Below are 19,877 nucleotides of genomic sequence, written 5' to 3'. Positions count from 1 at the left end.
GTAAGGCCTTTCTGGTTTGCAGTCTCGCTGCTACTGAACTTACAGTTGCGGGCGGGTTTAGGCGGATTGAACACACGCGACCACTTGCCAGTTTTCCACTGTTTTAGTCCTCCTCTTGGGGTCCAGAAGTCTCTCGCTGACTCCCTGTATCCTCTCAGGGGTGATGATAGGCAGATCCCACCAGCCAGAGATGCCTGGAGTCCTATATCCCCAGACTCACAGTGCCCAGATGCAAGGAAGCTGTTACTCGGCTGCCATCTTGCTCCACCCTCGTTCATAATTTTCTTTATAGAGGTCCTTCACTTCCTTCGTTAGGTATATTCCTAGGTATTTGATTTTCTTTGAGACTATGGTGAAGGGAGTTGTGTCCTTAATTAGCTTCTCATCTTGACTGTTATTGGTGTATACAAAGGCTACTGAATTGTGGACATTGATTTTATATCCTGACACATTACTGTATTTTTTGATGACTTCTAGGAGTCTTGTGGTTGAGTCTTTGGGGTTCTCTAAGTATAAGATCATGTCATCAGCAAAGAGGGAGTGTTTGACCTCCTCTGCTCCCATTTGGATTCCCTTCATTTCCTTGTCTTGCCTAATTGTATTGGCTAGAACTTCCAGCACTATGTTGAATAGTAAAGGTGACAGAGGACAACCTTGTCTGGTTCCAGTTCTAAGAGGAAAAGCTTTCAGTTTAACTCCATTCAGTAAAATACTAGCTGTGGGTTTGTCATAGATAGCTTCAATCGGTTTTAGAAATGTGCCACCTATGCCTATACTCTTCAGTGTTCTAATTAGAAAAGGATGCTGGATTTTATCAAATGCTTTTTCTGCATCTATTGAGAGGATCATGTGATCTTTATTTTTGCCTCTGTTAATATGGTGGATAACGTTTATGGACTTGCATATGTTAAACCAGCCTTGCATCCCTGGGATGAAGCCTACTTGATCATGATGAATGACTTTTTGATGATAAACTGTAATCTATTGGCTAGGATTTTGTTGAGAATTTTTGCATCTATATTCATGAGTGAGATTGGTCTGAAATTCTCCTTTTTGTTTGGGTCTTTTCCTGGTTTTGGTATCAGGGTGATGTTTGCTTCATAGAATGTGTTGGGGAAGATTCCTTCTTCCTCAATTTTTTGGAATAATTTCTGCAGTACAGGAATAAGCTCTTCCTTGAAGGTTTGATAGAATTCTGGAGTGAAGCCATCTGGACCAGGGCATTTTTTGGTTGGAAGATTTTTTATTGTTTCTTTGATCTCAGTGCTTGAAATTGGTCTGTTCAGGAGCTCTATTTCTTCCTGGCTGAGTCTAGGGAGAGGGTGTGATTCCAAATATTGATCCATTTCCTTCACATTGTCAAATTTCTTGGCATAGAGTTACTGGTAGTATTCAGAGATGATCTCTTGTATCTCTGTGGGATCAGTTGTTATTTCCCCTTTACCATTTCTGATTGAGGTTACTAGAGATTTTACTTTTCTATTTCTCGTTAGTCTGGCCAATGGTTTATCTATTTTATTAATTTTTTCAAAAAGCCAACTCCTTGTTTCATTAATTTTCTGAATGATTCTTTTGTTTTCAATTTCATTGATCTCTGATTTGATTTTGGATATTTCTTTTCTTCTACTGAGTTTAGGGTTAGATTGTTCTCCTTTTTCCAATTCCATAAGATGGCTTGTGAGATTGTTGATGTGCTCTCTTTCTGTTTTTCGAATGTAGGCATCTAAAGCAATGAATTTTCCTCTCAAAACTGCTTTTGCAGTATCCCACAGGTTTTGGTAGCTTGTGTCTTTATTGTTGTTATGCTCAAGGAAGTTAATGATTTCCTGTTTTATTTCTTCCTGCACCCATCTGTTATTCAACAGAAGATTGTTTAATTTCCATGCCTTCGTGTGGGGTCGAGCGTTTTTGTTAGAGTTGAGTTCCACCTTTAGTGTCTTATGGTCTGAGAAGATACAAGGTGAAATTTCAATTCTTTTGATTCTGTTGATATTTGTTTTGTGTCCCAGGATATGATCAATTTTGGAGAATGTTCCATGGGGTGATGAGAAGAATGTATATTCTTTATCTTTGGGATGGAGTGTTCTATATGCGTCTATGAAGCACAGTTGTTCTAGGGTCTCATTTTAATCTCTTATATCTTTGTTTAATTTCTGTTTAGAGGATCTGTCCAGCTCTGTAAGAGGAGTGTTAAAGTCCCCTGTTATGATGGTATTATCAGATATCATATTGCTCAGACTGAGTAAGGTCTGTTTCAAGAATCTGGGAGCATTTAAATTGGGTGCATAAATATTTAGAATCGAAACATCTTCATGTAGTATTTTTCCCTTGACCAATATAAAGTGACCATCTTTGTCTTTTTTGACTTTAGTTGCTTTAAATCCACATGTATCTGAAAATAAGATTGCAACTCCTCTTTTCTTCTGATGCCATTTGCCTGAAAAATTGTCTTCCAACCCTTGACTCAGAGCTTTAATTTGTCTTTTGAAGCTAGGTGTGTTTCTTGCAGACAGCAAATGGATGGCTTGAGTTTTTTAATCCAGTCAGCCAATCTATGTCTCTTCAGTGGGGAATTCAAGCCATCAACATTTATTGAGATAATTGATAAGTGTGGTAGTATTCTATTCATCTTATTTGGTGAGAGTCCATTGCTTAGTTTTATCTTTTGCATCAGTGTGGAGGTTAGGTTCTGTCCTTTGATTTCTGAGTTCTTACTTTGCTGCTGATCCATTGTGGTGGTCAGTGTGCAGAACGGGTTGAAGTATTTCCTGTAGAGCTGGTCTTGTTGTGGCGAATTTTTTCAATGTTTGTATATCTGTAAATGATTTGATTTCTCCATCAATTTTAAAGCTTAGCTTAGCAGGGTACAGAATTCTGGGCTGGAAATTGTTCTGTTTAAGTAGATTAAAGGTAGATGACCATTGTCTTCTTGCTTGGAAAGTTTCATTAGAGAAGTCTGCGGTCACTCTGATGGATTTGCCCCTGTAGATCAACTGGCGCTTACTCCTGGCAGCTTGTAGAATCTTTTCTTTGGTCTTGACTTTGGACAGGTTCATCACAATGTGTCTTCGAGAAGCTCGGTTAGAGTTGAGGCGACCTGGGGTCGTATATCCCTCTGAAAGCAGTGTGTCAGGATCTTTGGTGATATTTGGGAAATTTTCTTTTATAATATTCTCTAGTATGCTTCCATTCCTCTGGGGCATTCTTCTTCCCCTTCTGGGATTCCTATAACTCATATTTTGGATCACTTCATAAAGTCCCATAATTCTGACAGTGAACGTTCTGCTTTCTCTCTCTTCTTTTCTGCCTCTTTTACTATCTGAGTTATCTCAAGAACTTGTCTTCTACCTCTGAAATTCTTTCTTCTGCATTGTCTAACCTGTTGCTGATACTTCCATTGCATCTTTAAGTTCCCTAATTGACTGTTTCAGTTCCTTCAGCTCTGCTATATCCTTTTTATATTCTTCATATCATTCATCTCTTATTTGATTCTGTTTTTGGATTTCCTTTTGGTTATTTTCCACTTTATTAGCAGTTTCCTTCATTATTTCCATTATTTCTTTCATTGTTTTCATCATGTGTATTCTAAATTCCTTTTCTGTCATTCCTAACATTTCTTTACAGGTGGAATCCTCTGCAGTAGCTACCTCATGGTCCCTTGGCGGGGTTGTTCTGGACTGGTTCTTCATGTTGCCTGGAGTTTTCTGCTGATTCTTCCTCATGAGTGATTTCTTTTACCTGTTTCCTTGCCCTAATTTTCCTTTCAATTCCTCTTGCTCTTTAAGTTCTCGTGTCTGTGGACTAAGGGTTAGATGAGTCCTTTTTGTACAGGACCAGAAGGGTGAGAAGGTTGAAGAGCAAGAAAGGGATGAAAGAAAGGAGGACTGAGTGAAAAGAAAAAGAAAATAGAGAAAGGAGAGGGAATGGGTAAAAGGAATATTAACAAAAAGAAGAGAGGCACAGAAATAGGGAGACAGAGCAGTATAGGTGTACAGTAGGGTACTTTAACACACCTTAAAAAAAAAAAACACCTTCTGGGGGTGCCCAGTTGGGTGGTTCCCTTGAGGTCAGCAGCTCTTTGCTAACCTGATCAGACATAGTACCCCACCTCCACCAAGTAGAGAGGAAAGACAAAAATGCTATAAATCAAACCAAAACAAGCAAACAGAAAACTTTATGGGATAAAATTGGGTGAAAAACCAAATAATAGCGGTAGAAACAGTAGCAAAAATGAAGTTCTAGTTTATTAAAAAAAGGCAGCAATGGGAAATTATAATTAAACTAGAAAAATTGAGAAAGAAAAAAGATCTGTATGGAAAATGTTGAAATTAAAAAACAAAACAACATCAACAAAATAAAAATAAACAAAAAAACGGCCAAACCAAAAAAACAAAACAAAACAAAACAAAAAAACGCACAAAAAAAACAAAACACAACCAAAAACAAAGCAGTATGTATATGTTGTTGAATATTGTCTGGGCAACACGTGGTCTTCTGGGGTATGAGATGTTAATCACAGTTCTGATACGACTGGAGGCTGCTGATTTCTCAAACCCCAGCAGGTAGACACCCTAAATCTCTCTTCAGCCCACTTAAAAGGCACTTTGAACTTGTAAACTTGCTGAGCAGAAGCCTTCCCAGGAAAGTGCTTGTCGCTGGAATCACTGCTGAAGTGGCTATCTACTGACCCAGTGTGCCAAAACGGTCTCACTCTGACCCTAAGGGTTAGGGCTGCAAGGAGGCTCAGACCCCACCCTTAGGCTACTCGGTGCTGGGTTACCAGCACCCACCCGGATTCTAGCTCTGTGACCCTGAGGGCGGAGCTTTCTGAGGCAGATTGCTCACAATGGCTCCCTGTGGCCCACAGCCAAACACTATTAGCTCCGTCTGGCTCAGTGGCTCAGACTGGGGCCCCAGACAAAGGCCAAAGTTCTCTGCATTCCCGCCCAGGCTCTCCCCAAGGCAGCTCAACTGAGTGCCAAGTCCAAAGACACCAAAAGAGTTTACAGGTAAGGCCTTTCCGGTTTGCAGTCTCGCTGCTACTGAACTTACAGTTGCGGGCGGGTTTAGACCCATTGAACACATGCGACCACTTGCTGGTTTTCCACTGTTTTAGTCCTCCTCTTGGGGTCCAGAAGTCTCTCGCTGACTCTCTGTATCCTTGCAGGGGTGATGATAGGCAGATCCCACCAGCCAGAGATGCCTGGAGTCCTATCTCCCCAGACTCACGGTGCCCAGATGCAAGGAAGCTGTTACTCGGCCGCCATCTTGCTCTCCTAGAACGATATCTTTCTTCCTTCTTCCCTTTTGAGATAGAGAACCAGCAGGCACTGCTTAACACAGAGTCACAAAGCCCCTCGCCACCCTGACCAAAGACAGGATGTGGTCACAGAACAAGTTAACACTGGTTGAAACCAAGATGGAAGGGAAATTGGCTGCTGCTTCTCGCCTTTGGTTTTTTAACCTCTTAGCTTCAGTTTAAGTATTTTCTATTGATTCATATTTCAGTTTACTAATTTTATCTTCAGCTGTATATAATGGACTCTTAAAGGTATTATTTGAGTATTTAAGTTCAGACATTGTATGTTTCAACTATAGTTTCCTAAAATTAAAAGTAGACTTCTCATCTCTAGTGAACTTCTCCATATTTTTATCTATCTTCTTGTATTTTCCTCTGTTTTCTGGAGCATACAAATCAGTTAAAGTCCTTGTCTAGGTCTAGGTCATCTGTGGATCTGCCTCCCCCTGCCCCTTGTTTTATGGTTATATAGTTCTGTCTTTTGGCTTATCTAGCCATTTTTTATCATATGCTGAGTACTTTGAGGCTCCAGAGAGGATTCCCACCTTCCTCTGCGAGGCAGTGGGGGAGCTGCTCCCCAGGATCCAGTCATGACTGAGTGGGGTTGGACTGTGTGCTGTTTAGGCACAGCCTGCCTGGTTAGCCCCTGTTTCTCTGCCACTGCCCTCCAGGTCTTTCAGCTGGGAGCGTGATCTGTTTGCCAGGGCACCTTCCCATGACAGGTCCTGAGCTTCATTGTTGGTCTCCTCAGCACAATCTGTGGAAAACTTTTTTTAAAGAGAGAGGGTCTCCCTTGATGCCCAGGCTAATCTCAAACTCCTGGCCTCAAGAGATCCTCCTACCTCAGTCTCCTAACTAGCTGGGATTACAGCTGAAAATAGTTCATTTATTTATTTCTTTTTTGGAGACAGAGTCTCACTCGATAGGCTATGGCATCATGATAGCTCACAGCAACCTCAAACTTTTGGGCTCAAGCAATCTTCTTGCCTTAGCTTCCTGAGTAGCTGGGACTACAGGAGCCCGCCATAATGCCTGGCTAGTTTTTCTGCTTTTAGTACAGAAGAGTCTTGCCTTGTTCAGGCTGGTCTCGAACTCCTGAGCTCAAGTGATCCACCTGCCTCAGCCTCCCAGAGTGCTGGGATTACAGGCGTGAGCCACTTTTTTTTTTTTTAATGGTGGTAAAATATAGCATAAAAGTTTGCCATTTTAATCACTTTTTTAAAAAGAGGTTTTACTACAGCTTCCTAGCTTTCCATCCTCTATAACCTAAAAAATCTGTGAAACGTCTTGAGAGGAAATGGCATCTAGTCCTGTATCCAGTCCTGTCACTCTAGCTCTGAGACTCCCACTTCTGTTTCCTCTCTCCTCGTACCAATCCTCTGGGGAGAGGATACTGCATTTCTTAACCCTGCCCCCAAGGAAAAAACAGAAGACTTCAGTTCAGTTCTTGGGAGTTTCTCCCCCCTCCACCATCTTGGTACCTCTAGCCATCATTACTTCAGAAGTTCTCTACTACACTTAAAGAGATGATTTTTATGATTTATCTGGCTGCTCTAGTTGTTCTTGATGGAAGAATTGTTCTTCAACGACCTAATATATCCTACCTGGAAACGTGAGTATCCTCTAATTTAGGTTTTCCCTAGTTTGCTTACATCTTCATTTCCCCAAGAATTATTGACTTAGGTTGTTAAGATATTGCCTGAATCACTGGAAATATTTATCTTTACATTTTGAGTCTACTTTTACTTTTTTCCCCTCAAACTATCTTAACAAAACAGATAAATTTATGCCCTAAATTGTCCTGAATTTCATTTTTTATTTTTCCTGGCAAATTTTTGTGGAAATGTTAATAAATGAAAGGGAGGATTCTGAATATTCCTATACTGTTTCATGGGTATGGAAGAACATTGTTGTACAATGCTTTGTGTAAAATTATTGTGAAAACTTCATTGTCTTAATTTTTACCAAAGATTTTCCATAGTTTGAGCATTTGAAGCACTAAAATATAAAAATGGGAAAAAAAAAAAAAAACCAATGAAAGGGCCCAGAGTCAGTGAGCATGAAGGAATGAATGTTTTTTTTTTTTTTTGTAGAGACAGAGTCTCCCTTTATTGCTCTTGGTAGGGTGCCGTGGTGTCATAGCTCACAGCAATCTCCAACACCTGGGCTTAGGTGAGTCTCTTGCCTCAGCCTCCCAAGTAGCTGGGATTACAGGAGCCTGCCACAATGCCAGGATATTATGAATGAATATCTTACTGAATAAATCATTAGAAGGATAAATAGAGGGGGAAAAAAAGCAAATCTTATGGACAAATCTTCAAGGGGATGATGAGTGCCCTGAATTTGAGTGGAGACTAAAATGTTGGGCAAATATCCACTATGTAATTGTTCCCGAATTCTTTAATATGTAAAGAGAAAGTTCACTTTAGAGTTATACATTAATTCATTTCTATTTCTAAGTTTTACAGTTAATAAGTGGCATGTCGCTGTTAAGTCCCTCCAACTCCCATTTCTGGTGGAGACCTAGTTTAATGACTCTGACTTTGCAATGTCCCTTGAGACCACTGTGTTGGTTATAGGCTCACGGGGGAGAAAATGTCATAATTCATCAATGTCGCCTTAGCTGCTAGTTCTGGTATGTAACAATCATTTTAAGTAGTTGCTTAAGTTTCTTTCTCATTCTATTGCCACCATCTTAGCCCAGGCACTTTTTGTACTTGGAATAATATTTTCAAAATATTTTCCACCAGCTAGAAGCTTAATGATTTGCTAGTTTTCCCTGTTGTCATAGCAGTATTTCTTAATTTGCCTTATACTGATGATTTGTGAACTTGTTAAAAATATAATGCCCAGGGCGGCCCCTGTGGCTCAAAGGAGTAGGGCGCTGGCCCCATATGCCGGAGGTGGCGGGTTCAAACCCAGCCCCGGCCAAAAACTGCAAAAAAAAAAAAAAAAAAGAGAAAAAAAAAATATAATGCCCAGACTATAGGAGAATCAAAATTCCCACAGAAGCCTGAGACTCTACTTACCAGGCAGTTGGCTGACTTTTATGACTCGTGTGTGTCCTTGTACCAGCAGCGTTAGTATCACCTGGGAACTTGTGAAAAATGTAAATGTTTGGGCTCCCATGCCACACCCACTGAATCAGAAACTTTGGGGTGGGGGCTGGCAATAGTTTATTTAGCAAGCCTTCCAGGTGATTCTGATGTACGCTAAATTTAATACCACGGCATTACCCTGTAACAATGACTTGGGGCAGTGTTCTTAAACTTGGTTGCACCCTAGAATGACTTAGGGAGCTTTAAAGATATACTGATGCCTAAAACTTAACCTCTGATATTCTGATTAAATTGATTTGGAATGTAGCAAGGCATTTTTGTAAGTTATCAAGAGTGCCCAAGTGATATAAGACATCACCCTGCCATCTGTAACTCACGGCATAATTTTTATGCAGTGGATTTATAAGGTGATTTGGATTACTGATTGGATTTATAAGTAAAGGTGACAAACTTGAATAGTTGAAATAAATTTACGCCATTAAAGTATCATTGTTTATTGAGGTTCTGTGTAAGATTTAATTTGAAGAAAGCAATATGCTACTGATGGTCTGAAAACCACAGGTCCTACAGACTCAAGTCTGAACTCTCAGTTTTACATTCAACACACAAGTTTACTGCCTCTCTTACTAAAACCCCAGAGGAGCTCTACTCTCTAGTTCAGTGTTTTTCAACTTTTCTGATCTCATGGCACACTTGAACCCACAGTTAAACTTCCATGGCACACTTAAATTATGGTGATTTAAAAAAGAGTAAAAAAAGAATATACTTTTTATGCTTTGAACTTCTTTCTAAAATAATTCGATTAACGATTTTAAAAAATATTTTTGCTGCACACCTAAGATCCCCTCACGGCACACCAGTACGCCACAGCACACCCGTTGAAAGTCACTGCTCTAGTTCTATCACATACAACAAACGAGGTCTCAGACACCCCACATTTGAGTTCCAGCCCTTTGGGACCTTGGCAATCACATTTTGGGCCTTCTGTTTCCTCATTATGAAGCGAGAGGCAAGAACAAAGTTGTCTCTTAAGGCCCTTGTGACTCTTTATATTTTTGCATTTCCACTTTGAATCTCAATTTCCCAGCTTTGATGGCTTTGTCTCCTTTTTGCCTGTAAGGCACGGTTTGGGTCCTAACTGTCCTTAAGATTTCTTTGGTATTCAGCTTAAGCTTCTGGGATCCCTGAGGCTTTTTTTTTTTTTTTTTTAATGTCTGTCTCATCTCCCTCAGGGTAATAGGAGCTCACACATTTCTTTTGCATGCATGACATGGTAGGTATACATGTTTGATATTTTTTTCCTCTCAAAACCATGAATTCTCGTCCCTGCTATTTGTTTTATTCTAACAATAGCTATGTTGAAAGCTCTTTTTAGCTCAATGAGCTTTCATTACTGTACCAAACACCTAATTTACATCCCCGTTATTCTAGAAATTGTCTTTTGATTGCTCAGCCCCTAGTTTCCAACTGATTATTTCTCTAAAAATAACTCTCTTCTGGCCTCTGCTGGTGAGATAGCAGACAGCTGTTTCATTAATTTTTTGCTTAAACTAAACTACATGCTAAAGAGCTCAGGTATAAGGACACTGCGGTTTTCTAAGGAACCATTCCAACAGTATCAACTTAGCTTACACTGCTACAAACAATAGACAGCTGGATGGTAAATTTAAGATATAATTCAGATTTCTAAAGTGGTATTTTTCAAAATTAAATTCCTGACCCTTGGTTTCCTGGAAGCTGCCCGGTGGATCATGTTATTTGTTGGGATTAACCAAATAGCTCCACAAAGAGGCCATGAGATGGAGAAAGTGCTATTAATCTGTCAATCCTGCCTGTGCCTAGAAATTCATGTTTAAGATGCCAGAGATAATAAAGTAAGATTCTCAGGTGTTTATTTAAAAGCTTGTTCCTTTGGAAAACGTTTGTCATATTTTGCCTAATTCTGACACACTACTACTGTTGTGTCTGGTAAAAATAAAACACTTGGAAAGTGTTTGTTAAATAAATGAATTAGTTTCATGTGGTTTATGTAACATGATTTTTTTTGGTAACTGAATTATGAATTAAAAAGTCTTGAAAGGAAACTCTGCCGTCTTTCAAAGTTATTTCTGTTGAGGATCTAAGAATGACTAATATGCATTTTAAAACACATGTTAGATGCAGTTTATTTTTCAGTGTTACTTGTAAGTTGAGCAGCCTTCCCAGTTGCACTCAGAAAATTTTTCACTGCATGAAAGGTTTTAGGGAATATTATTCTGCTTCATTTGATTTAGACAGGTAACATGTCTAAATCATTCAAACTTGCATTGAAAATCTTAGGTTTCAAATGGTTTAATCAGAATACTTGTTAATCAAAGGCAGGAAAGGTGTTCCTTAAATGTTAAGTTCTGCCTATTTCCAATAAATAAGAGGACTTCAACTTAAAAAGCTTGCATCTTTCTTTAAGGCTGCATAAAATTCCATGGTGTACATATACCACAATTTATTAATCCATTCATGGGTCAATGGGCACCTGGGCTTCTTCCATGACTTAGCAATTATGAATTGGGCTGCAATAAACATTCTGGTGCATATATCTTTGTTATAATGTGAGTTTTGGTTTTCTTGACATATACCTAGTAGAGGAATTGTAGGATCGAATGGCAGGTCTACTTTTAGATCTTCAAGTGTTATCCAAACATCTTTCCAAAAGGAACGTATTAGTTTGCATTCCCACCAGCAATGTAGAAGTGTTCCCCTTTCTCCACATCCACACCAACATCTCCTGTTTTGGGGTTTTGTGATGTGGGCTAATCTTACTGGAGTTAGATGATATCTCAAAGTAGTTTTGATTTGCATTTCTCTGATGATGAGCATTTTTTCACATGTCTGTAGGCCGTGCGCCTTTTTCAGAGAAGTTTCTCTTCAAGTCCCTTGCCCAGCCTGCGATGGGATCACTTGTTCTATTATTGCTAATACGTTTGAGTTCTCTGTGGATTCTGGTTATTAAACCTTTGTCGGAGACATAACCTGCAGATATCTTCTCCCATCTTGAGGGCTGTCTGCTTGCTTTACTTACTGTGTTCTTGGCTGTGCAGAAGCTTTTTAGTTTCATCAGGTCCCAGTAGTGTATTTTTGATGTTGCTTCAATCGCCTCCTCATAAAATATTTGCCCAGGCTGATTTCTTCAAGAGTTTTCCCTGCACTTTCTTCTAGTATTTTTATAGTTTCATGTCTTAAGTTTAAATCTTTAATCCAGTTGAGTGTCTATCTTAGTTAATGGTGAGAAGTGTGGATCCAGTTTCAGTCTTCTTTTTTTTTTTTTTTTTTTGTACAGACAGAGTCTCACCCCATGGCCCTCGGTGGAGTGCTGTGGCCTCACAAGCTCACAGCAACCTCCAACTCCTGGGCTTAAGCGATTCTCTTGCCTCAGCCTCCCGAGTAGCTGGGACTACAGGCGCCCGCCACAACGCCCGGCTATTTTTGGTTGCAGTTTGGCCGGGGCGGGTTTGAACCCGTCACCCTCGGTATACGTGAAATTTAGGGTATGTGTGAAATTTACTAGGTGTAGAATATAAATCTTTTTTGAGACAGAGTTTCACTTATTAACCCTTGGTAGAGTGCTGTACTGTCACAGCTCATGGCAACCTCCAAATCCTTGGGCTTAGGCGATTCTCTTGCCTCAGCCTCCCGAGTAGCTGGGATTACAGGTGCCCGCCATGACGCCCGGCTATTTTTTTGTTGCAATTTGGCAGGGGCTGGGTTTGAACCCACCACCCTTGGTATATGGGGCTGGTGCCCTACCCACTGAGCCACAGGCGCTGCCCAGAATATAAATGTCTTAACGCAATAACTAAGAAAATGCTGTGAAGGCTACATTAACCAGTTTGATGAAAACATTTCAAATTATATATAAAACCAGCACATTGTACCCCATGATTGCATTAATGTACCCAGCTATGATTTACCAATAAAAAAAAAAAAGCAGGTAACCTGAAACTATATAACAATACATAACCAGTGAATCACATGTATTGGCATAAAAATATTATCTAACACCTTTCGGCTGGAGACACCATCTTCCAGTAATTCACCAAAATGACAAACACAAAGCAAAAGAGGAGAGGCACCCAATACACGTTCTCTAGGCCTTTTAGAAAACATGGAGTTGTTCCTTTGGCCACATATACGCGAATCTACAAGAAAGGTGATATCGTAGCTGTCAAGGGGTACTGTTCAAAAAGGCATGCCACACGAATGTTACCATGGCAAAACTGGAAGAGTCTACAATGTTACCCAGCATGCTGTTGGCATTGTTGTAAACAAACAAGTTAAGGGCAAGATCCTTGCGAAGAGGATTAATGTTCGTATTGAGCATATTAAGCACTCTAAGAGCCGAGATAGCTTCCTGAAACGTGTGAAGGAAAATGATCAGAAAAAGAAGGAAGCCAAAGAGAAAGGCACCTGGGTTCAACTGACGCGCCAGCCTGCGCCACCCAGAGAAGCCCACTTTGTGAGAACAGAAAGGAGCCTGAGCTCCTGGAACCCATTCCCTGTGAATTCATGGCATGATAAGCATATAACATAGCACACAGGAGTACCAGTGGACCCATGTTTTTAGGTGCAAGAACCTATTTATCCCCCATGAGCTCATGGTATAATAGGTGTACAGCATAGCACACAGGATAACCAACAGTCCCCATATAACAGTGATACAAGGTGCTGGAACCTATTTCCCATGAATTCAAAAGTCAATCAACACTTCGTCAGATTCAATGGCAAGGTGCCTCCCTGAGCTACTGGAACCTCTTCCCTATGAATTCATGGCATGGTAGATACAAACAATAGCGTAAAAATGTTTCTTGTTCATTCACTACAAGTGTGATTTTTTTTTCCCCAAAGTATTACAGCAAATTTTAATGTCTTAAAAAAAAAAGAAAAAAATATATATTATCTAACATATATATTATACAAATATTTTACAAATGTATAAAACCCTTTTTATCTTTTTAAATCTTTTAAAGAAGTTTGAGTACACCGTGTCATAAACAGGTACTCTACATTTAAATGCATCCTTGTAACTAACTCAAGTGTTTAAAAAGTACCTATTTCATTACTCCACTTAAAGGTAGTGCTGGTACATAGCAAATGAGAATAAGAGAGACCTCAGTTCATCCAACCCCACAAAGTGATTGAAGAGGAAAAGAAAAATGCTCCTTACAAATGGGTTGGATAGCTATCAAGCTACCATCAGGCAGACCGACAAACTCTTTCTCTCCTTAGGCTGTCTTTAAAAAGCAAAATCTACTAGAGGTATATAGCTGTAACCACACATCCTGTGGTACCCTGTTTAAATTCAAGTGTCTCTCAAATTCCTAGCCTTTGGATGCCCCACAATAGCGGACATGAGTTCTGATTCTGGAATAGCAATCATGGGTTCTAATTTCATTCCTATTAATTATTAGAGGCAGCCATGTGACAATTCTGGCCACTGAGAAGGAAAGTTATTGGAGAGAGCTTTCTAGAAAACTTCTTAAAAAGGGAAAAAACCAAATGGTGCTTTTTCTTTTCCTTTCTTCCTGTATGGAATGTGGACATGATGCCAGAGATGACATAGCTATTTTACAGACACAAGAATGAACACCAAATACAAAGTGTGGAACAGCAGAAAACTAGGCGAAATCTGGGTCCCCAAGCATTACTGGAGCCGTGTTAGCAGTCTTGGACTGCTGACCTGTATGCTTTTAAAGGTGAGAAAAAGAAAGCCAGTCATTTGCTGTTTAATGTGGTTTTTGGATCCCCCTTTTTTTTTTTGCAGCTTAATATTATTAAGTCATAATTTGAGGATTGAAAGAGAAACATCTATGTGAAATATTCCATATAGTACAAATGGTGCTATATTTTGGATGATTAGTTGGCTGCCAGCAGAGAATAAAAATCAAACACAGAATAAACAATTTGGGAGAGAAGAAAAAATGCTAAATAGAACCTGTTAAGGTTATATAAAATGAGAAGCATATTCAGAACCAAAAAATGTATATAAGTGATCTAGCACATAGTAGATAATCATATATATAATTTCTTTTTCTATCTTTTCTGTCAGAACACAAGCTGATGCCAGTTATTCACATGAGAACTTTGACCAACAAGACTAGAATAAGCAAGAAGATTTTAGGAACTTTGAGAAGCTTAAATTTATAAGCTTATTTAGATTTTGGTAAGGCATTCTGTTCAGTGTTACTTGTATTCCTGTTTATGTAACACTGCCAAGATATGGATGAAAGCAGCAGTCCCCAGCCTTTTTGGCACCAGGGACTGGTTTCATGGAAGACAATTTTTTCCCTGCATGGGGTGGTGGGGGAGATTATGTTCTCCTAAGAAACATGATACCTAGATCCCTTCCATGTGCAGTTTACAGTAGGGTTCATGCTCCTATAAAAATCTAATGCTGCTGCTGCTGTGACAGGATACGGATCTTAGGTGGTGATGTGAACTATGGGGAGCGGCTGCAAATACAGATGAAGCTTTGCTTGCTTACCTGCTGCTCACCTCCTGCTGTGTAGCCCACTTCCTAACAGGAAGCAAACCAGTAGTGGAGATAGCAGGATTAAAGAAACATGGAACACACAAATAAAGACACTGCTAAATGCCACCAGAAAAGGTGACACAGATGTTGTCAGTCATCTTAATAACTGATGTGCTAGGTCATAAAGGAATATAAAGTTGCTACATAGAGAACTCTATTTTGAAGCTAAATGGAAGTTTACAACATTTGTCAATCCAGAGAAATAATACAAATGAACTTGAACATATGGGCAGAAAATTCAACAAATTCAACTTGAAAACTGCATCAGAAAAAAAAAATAGAATTAAAAAAATAAATTATGATAAGATGATATGAATTTACAGTACAGAAGAAAGGCTGATATTTGTGGTCACTTTGAAGGTAATTTACAACAGAGAAGCACCTCATTTCAAGCCAACAAAAGTAATAAGCTGAAGAGTTAAAAGAACTATTAAAATGTACTTTTTTCTCTTTTTCTTTAAAGATTCAAATGCCAGACACTGGTATGACTTATAGAAGAGCAACTGTTTAAAAGAATAAAAGTCTGTAGTGATTAACATGAAGTCACTGCTGAACATAAATACTAAGTGAAGGCGATGTGAAAAGGAAAGACCTGGGAGGCAATAAATCACAGACAACAGCTAGCGTATTTTCAAAACTGTATTAGGTATCACCAAATAAAGTAAATAACTCTTAAGTTAGAGTGCAAAATGAAAGCACCTTAGTGTTTCAAAGGTGAAAAAACAAGAAACATCACAAACACATCCACATTTTAAATAGTTGTGTGGTGGGTAAATACTATTTAGAAACATTTTTGACAGAAAAATGATTTATAAATCAATTTACAGATTTACAGAAGATCAAAAAATCAGTGTTTAGTACTAACTTTAACTATAAACAACTAAAAAGGAAAACACTGTCCTCTGTTGTGTTTTTGCTTCAACGTCTATGTCTTCTGCTCCCTGCTTTTTGGAGAAAACATTGTGTTGTAAGGCTGCCGTCTTTTTGGACGAGGACAAGGATCAAGATCTTCCTTAATGTAACCTTAAAAGCAAATAATAAATTTAGAAGACTAAATATTTGCAACATATGTTTATTTTAGCATATATTCAGCAAATTTACTAAATGTCTTGTAAGTTTACACGATTCTTCTGATTAGCTATGTGATGCTGAATGACTTTGCTACTTAGCATTAGTTTCTGCATTTATACTAATGATAATAGCAAACACTTACCAAATGTTTTGCTACAATATCTCAGATAACTCTCACCTTCTTTTGAAGTAGCTTCCACTATAACTATTTCACAGGTGAGGTGAATAGAGACCCAGGAAGTTAAATAACTCACTCAACATTCATAAAGCTAGAAAGTAGAAGAGCTAAGGCATTTCTCAAGTTCTTATTCCAGAACCCCAGCTCTTAGGCACTTTCTTATTCTTTTTCCCACAGGCAGTTGCAAATGGGGACAAACTGATAAACATGAAGTCTACTATTATGATAAATTTCAGCTGCTTATCAAAAAGATTTCTTATAGGCTGGGTGCAGCGGCTCACGCCTGCCTGTAATCCTAGCACTTTGGGAAACTGAGTTAGGACTGCTTGAGCTCAGGAGTTCAAGACCAGCCTGAGCAAGAGCGAGACCCTATCTCTACTAAAAACAGAAAACATTAGTCAGGCATTATGGCACGGTGCCTGTAAGTTCCAGCTACTTAGAAGGCCGAGGCAGGAGGATTGCTTGAACTCAAAAGTCTGAGGTTGCTGTGAGCCATGGCCCTCTAGCCTGGGCAAAAGAGTGAGACTCCCTCTCAAAAAAAAACCAACCCTCCCCACCCCAACCAAACAAAAAATAGCTTTAAAGCTGTACACATTCTAAAACTGTATTAAATTTAAGTGCCATATCTGAAGGAGGTAGATGCATGTTAATAATGCAATAAATATACTTTTTATTCAGATAGCTTTTATAAACAATGAACATTCTGGCTAAGTAAGATTTTCAGTAAAATCTAAAATTTATAAATTTTATAATCTCTGATCCCAATTAAATTACTAGAAAAGTTTAAGGTAAGCCTTTTATCTTTAGGAATGTTTTTATGTCACAAAACCGGGACCCAACTTGGAATGGACAATAAAGAGAACCAGGGAGAAAAAAAGTTATTAATGTTCAGACTCGGGTACATACAGCTTTAAAAAGGGTATATCTAGGCTGGGTGTCGTGGCTAACGAGTTCAAGACCAGCCTGAGCAAAAATGAGACCCCCCTCTCTACTAAAAATAGAAAAACTAAGTCAAGAAGATCACTTGAGCCCGAGTTGGAGGTTGCTGTGAGCTATGATGCATGGCATTCTACCCAGGGTGACAGCTTGAGACTCTGTCTCAAATAAATGAATAAATAAATAAATAAATAAATAAATAATACATATCTCTAAAATGTTACAATCTAAACTCTCACCTCTCTCCATACAAGTCTGAGTGGAAGGAAAACCAACTTCCCAAAAATTCTCTGGTGTGTTGGGTGGAATGTAGCGGAATCGGTGTCTTGAACAGGAAGCCAACTTCTTTTCTCTTTCTTCTGCTGGCATATCTGCATAATACTAATAATTAAAATGGGTAAGTTTTTACACTTATGAATAATAAGTAGAGTGCTATGCTTATTGAGCATAAATTGGAAGGGAGAAGCCATTTACTAAAATATTTGGCATTCTAAGGAAACTTTAAAACTCATGGATAATATTAGTTAATTCATACCCATAAGACAGTATTATGTGCTTACTAACAGCAACCCAGTGCTGATGCTGGTCTGTGAATGTCTGCTTAGCTGATAAGAAAAGGAGCTGTAACACAATATCAATCAATTTACTGCTTCTTTCACCAATAAAGTCTTATAATGAATAAAAAAAAGCCACCTGAACTTTTTAGTACGTTTAGTAAGATAGTTGACTTACATACTGCTACAAACTCACTCTTCTTTGCTAGATGAGTAACAAAAATTCAGAAGTCTACAGGTTTTAAAATTGTTACTTGAATATAACATGTACTTCCTATCTTGACAGTTTTTTAAAATAATGAATTAGATTTGAATGTTGCAGCCTTCATGATTTTCCCCTTTCAATTAAGATCAAAGGCATATTATTTTTTGCAGCTGTGAACATACAGAACTTGACTTGAACTTCAAGTAAGCAAAGATAAAACTTGTATGTAAAAAACATACAGGCCTTCAAGCTCTAGACCTAAAGAAATTAAAACAGTGGTTGAAAGTTTACTAGACACAGATGATGAGACTACAGAATCTAGTCAATTCCTTCACTGTACACTTGACTAATGGAAAGTCAAGGTGATAATTTGCCAAAGATACCACCTATTGAAACTAACAGACTTAGGACTAGAATTTATGTTTTAAGTAAAGACTTTTAAACACTTTTACTTCACAAAGATTAAAGGCTTTAAAGCTCTGGTCCCCAAACCCCAGGCCATAGAGCAGGAGGTAAATGGCAGGCAGGCAAACGAAGATTCATCTGTATTTATGGCAACTCTCTATTGCTCACTGATCCCCCGTTATGGTGAATTGTGTAACTATTTCATTATGTTAGAATGTATTTATAATAGAAATAAAGTACACAATAAATGTAACATGCTTTAATCTTCTGAAACCATCCCCCCTCTACCCTCCCATGGATGTCTTCCATGACACTCATCCCTGGTGCCAAAAAAGGCCAGGGACTGTGGCTTCAGAGGACCTGAAATAACTTTTTAAAATCTATCTTCTTCATTATGCTTACTGTTCTGCGTATAAGCCTTTGTTAACTACTCTGGGCTTTGGGGCTGGGATGACTTTAGAGGATCATGGTTTACTGGGAAAAACACTACCGCTGAATTAAAATATACTTGAAAAATAACAGTAAGTTCAGTAGATGAGTGCAGCTAAAACGTAGCAAGCAAGTGGGAGAGCTGTAGAGTAGGAAGTCAGAGATGACGTAGGGAGCCAGAGCCTGTCCTTGGTAAGGATTTTGGATTCTATTTCTTGGTGAGATGGAAAGATGCTTAAGGGCTTTGGGCAGAGAAGTGACATGATTTAATTTTTATTTTAAAAAGATCATTAGAAAAAAAATAAGGACCATTCATTGCTACATTGAAAGTACAATGTGAAGAGATAAGAATGAAAAAAAAAAAAGAATGGGGACAGGGGTATATGAGAACTCTGTACTTTCTGCTCAACTTTGCTGTGAACCTACAACTACTCTAAAAAATAAAGTATAATTTAGGAGCAGTGCTGGGTGTTGTCACGGGCGCCTATATTCCCAGCTGCTCGGGAGGCTGAGGCAAGAGAATCACATAAGCCCAAGACTGGAGGTTGCTGTGAGCCGTGTGACGCCACGGCACTCTACCAAGGGCAGTAAAGTGAGACCCTGTCTCTACAAAAAAAAAAAAAAAAAAGTATAATTTAATATTTATAATATTTAATAAAATATATTTTTTTAAAAGAGAGAGCCCTTAAAAACTATTACAACAGCCCAGACAAGATAAAACGATGCCTTGGTCCAAATGACAATAAGTAGATGAAGATGGGATGTATCAATTTGATTTGTTGATAGATTGATTTTTGAGAAGTGAACGAAAAAAGTACCAGACAAAACTACAAGATCTCTGGACACAGAGTAGACGCAGCAGGGAGATTTTGAAATTGATGGCAGCAATTGTATGTCTGCTTTTGGACATGTGAAATTTGAGATCGTCGTCACACATCTTCATCTGTGTCACAGACTACGCATGTGTGATAAACCCAGGAACTGCAAGTGTATGGACAGTATTTAAGTGCACGGGACTGGCCCTTTCACTTCTGGTCATGATGGAGTAACAGGGAACAGATCCACCCACCCATTTGAAACAACCAGAAAAATAAAAACTATATAAAACAATTGCTTTCAGACACTGGGACAACAGCACAGGAAGTGATTACTTCAAGAAAAGCAATTTAACAGTGT

General features: G+C 38.7%; 1 protein-coding gene across 3 annotated transcripts in view; it reads right to left on the bottom strand.

Moving 5' to 3' along the window:
• Window positions 1–15,721: 15,721 nt before the first annotated feature.
• RBBP8 (RB binding protein 8, endonuclease) overlaps window positions 15,722–19,877 on the bottom strand; it is a 129,330-nt gene continuing 125,174 nt past the window's right edge. For all 3 annotated transcript variants that reach the window (XM_053571584.1, XM_053571583.1, XM_053571585.1), the window contains exons 18-19: window positions 17,348–17,489; window positions 15,722–15,946 (exon numbers count right to left, since the gene is read on the bottom strand). In XM_053571584.1, the coding sequence (XP_053427559.1) occupies window positions 15,849–15,946; window positions 17,348–17,489 (240 nt within the window). In that variant the 3' untranslated portion in view covers window positions 15,722–15,848. The remainder of the gene's footprint in view (window positions 15,947–17,347; window positions 17,490–19,877) is intronic.

Source organism: Nycticebus coucang, chromosome 19, assembly GCF_027406575.1.
Source record: "Nycticebus coucang isolate mNycCou1 chromosome 19, mNycCou1.pri, whole genome shotgun sequence".
Taxonomy (NCBI): domain Eukaryota; kingdom Metazoa; phylum Chordata; class Mammalia; order Primates; family Lorisidae; genus Nycticebus; species Nycticebus coucang.
The sequence above is the reverse complement of the archived record's forward strand: the minus strand, read 5'-3'. Positions and strand labels throughout refer to the sequence as shown.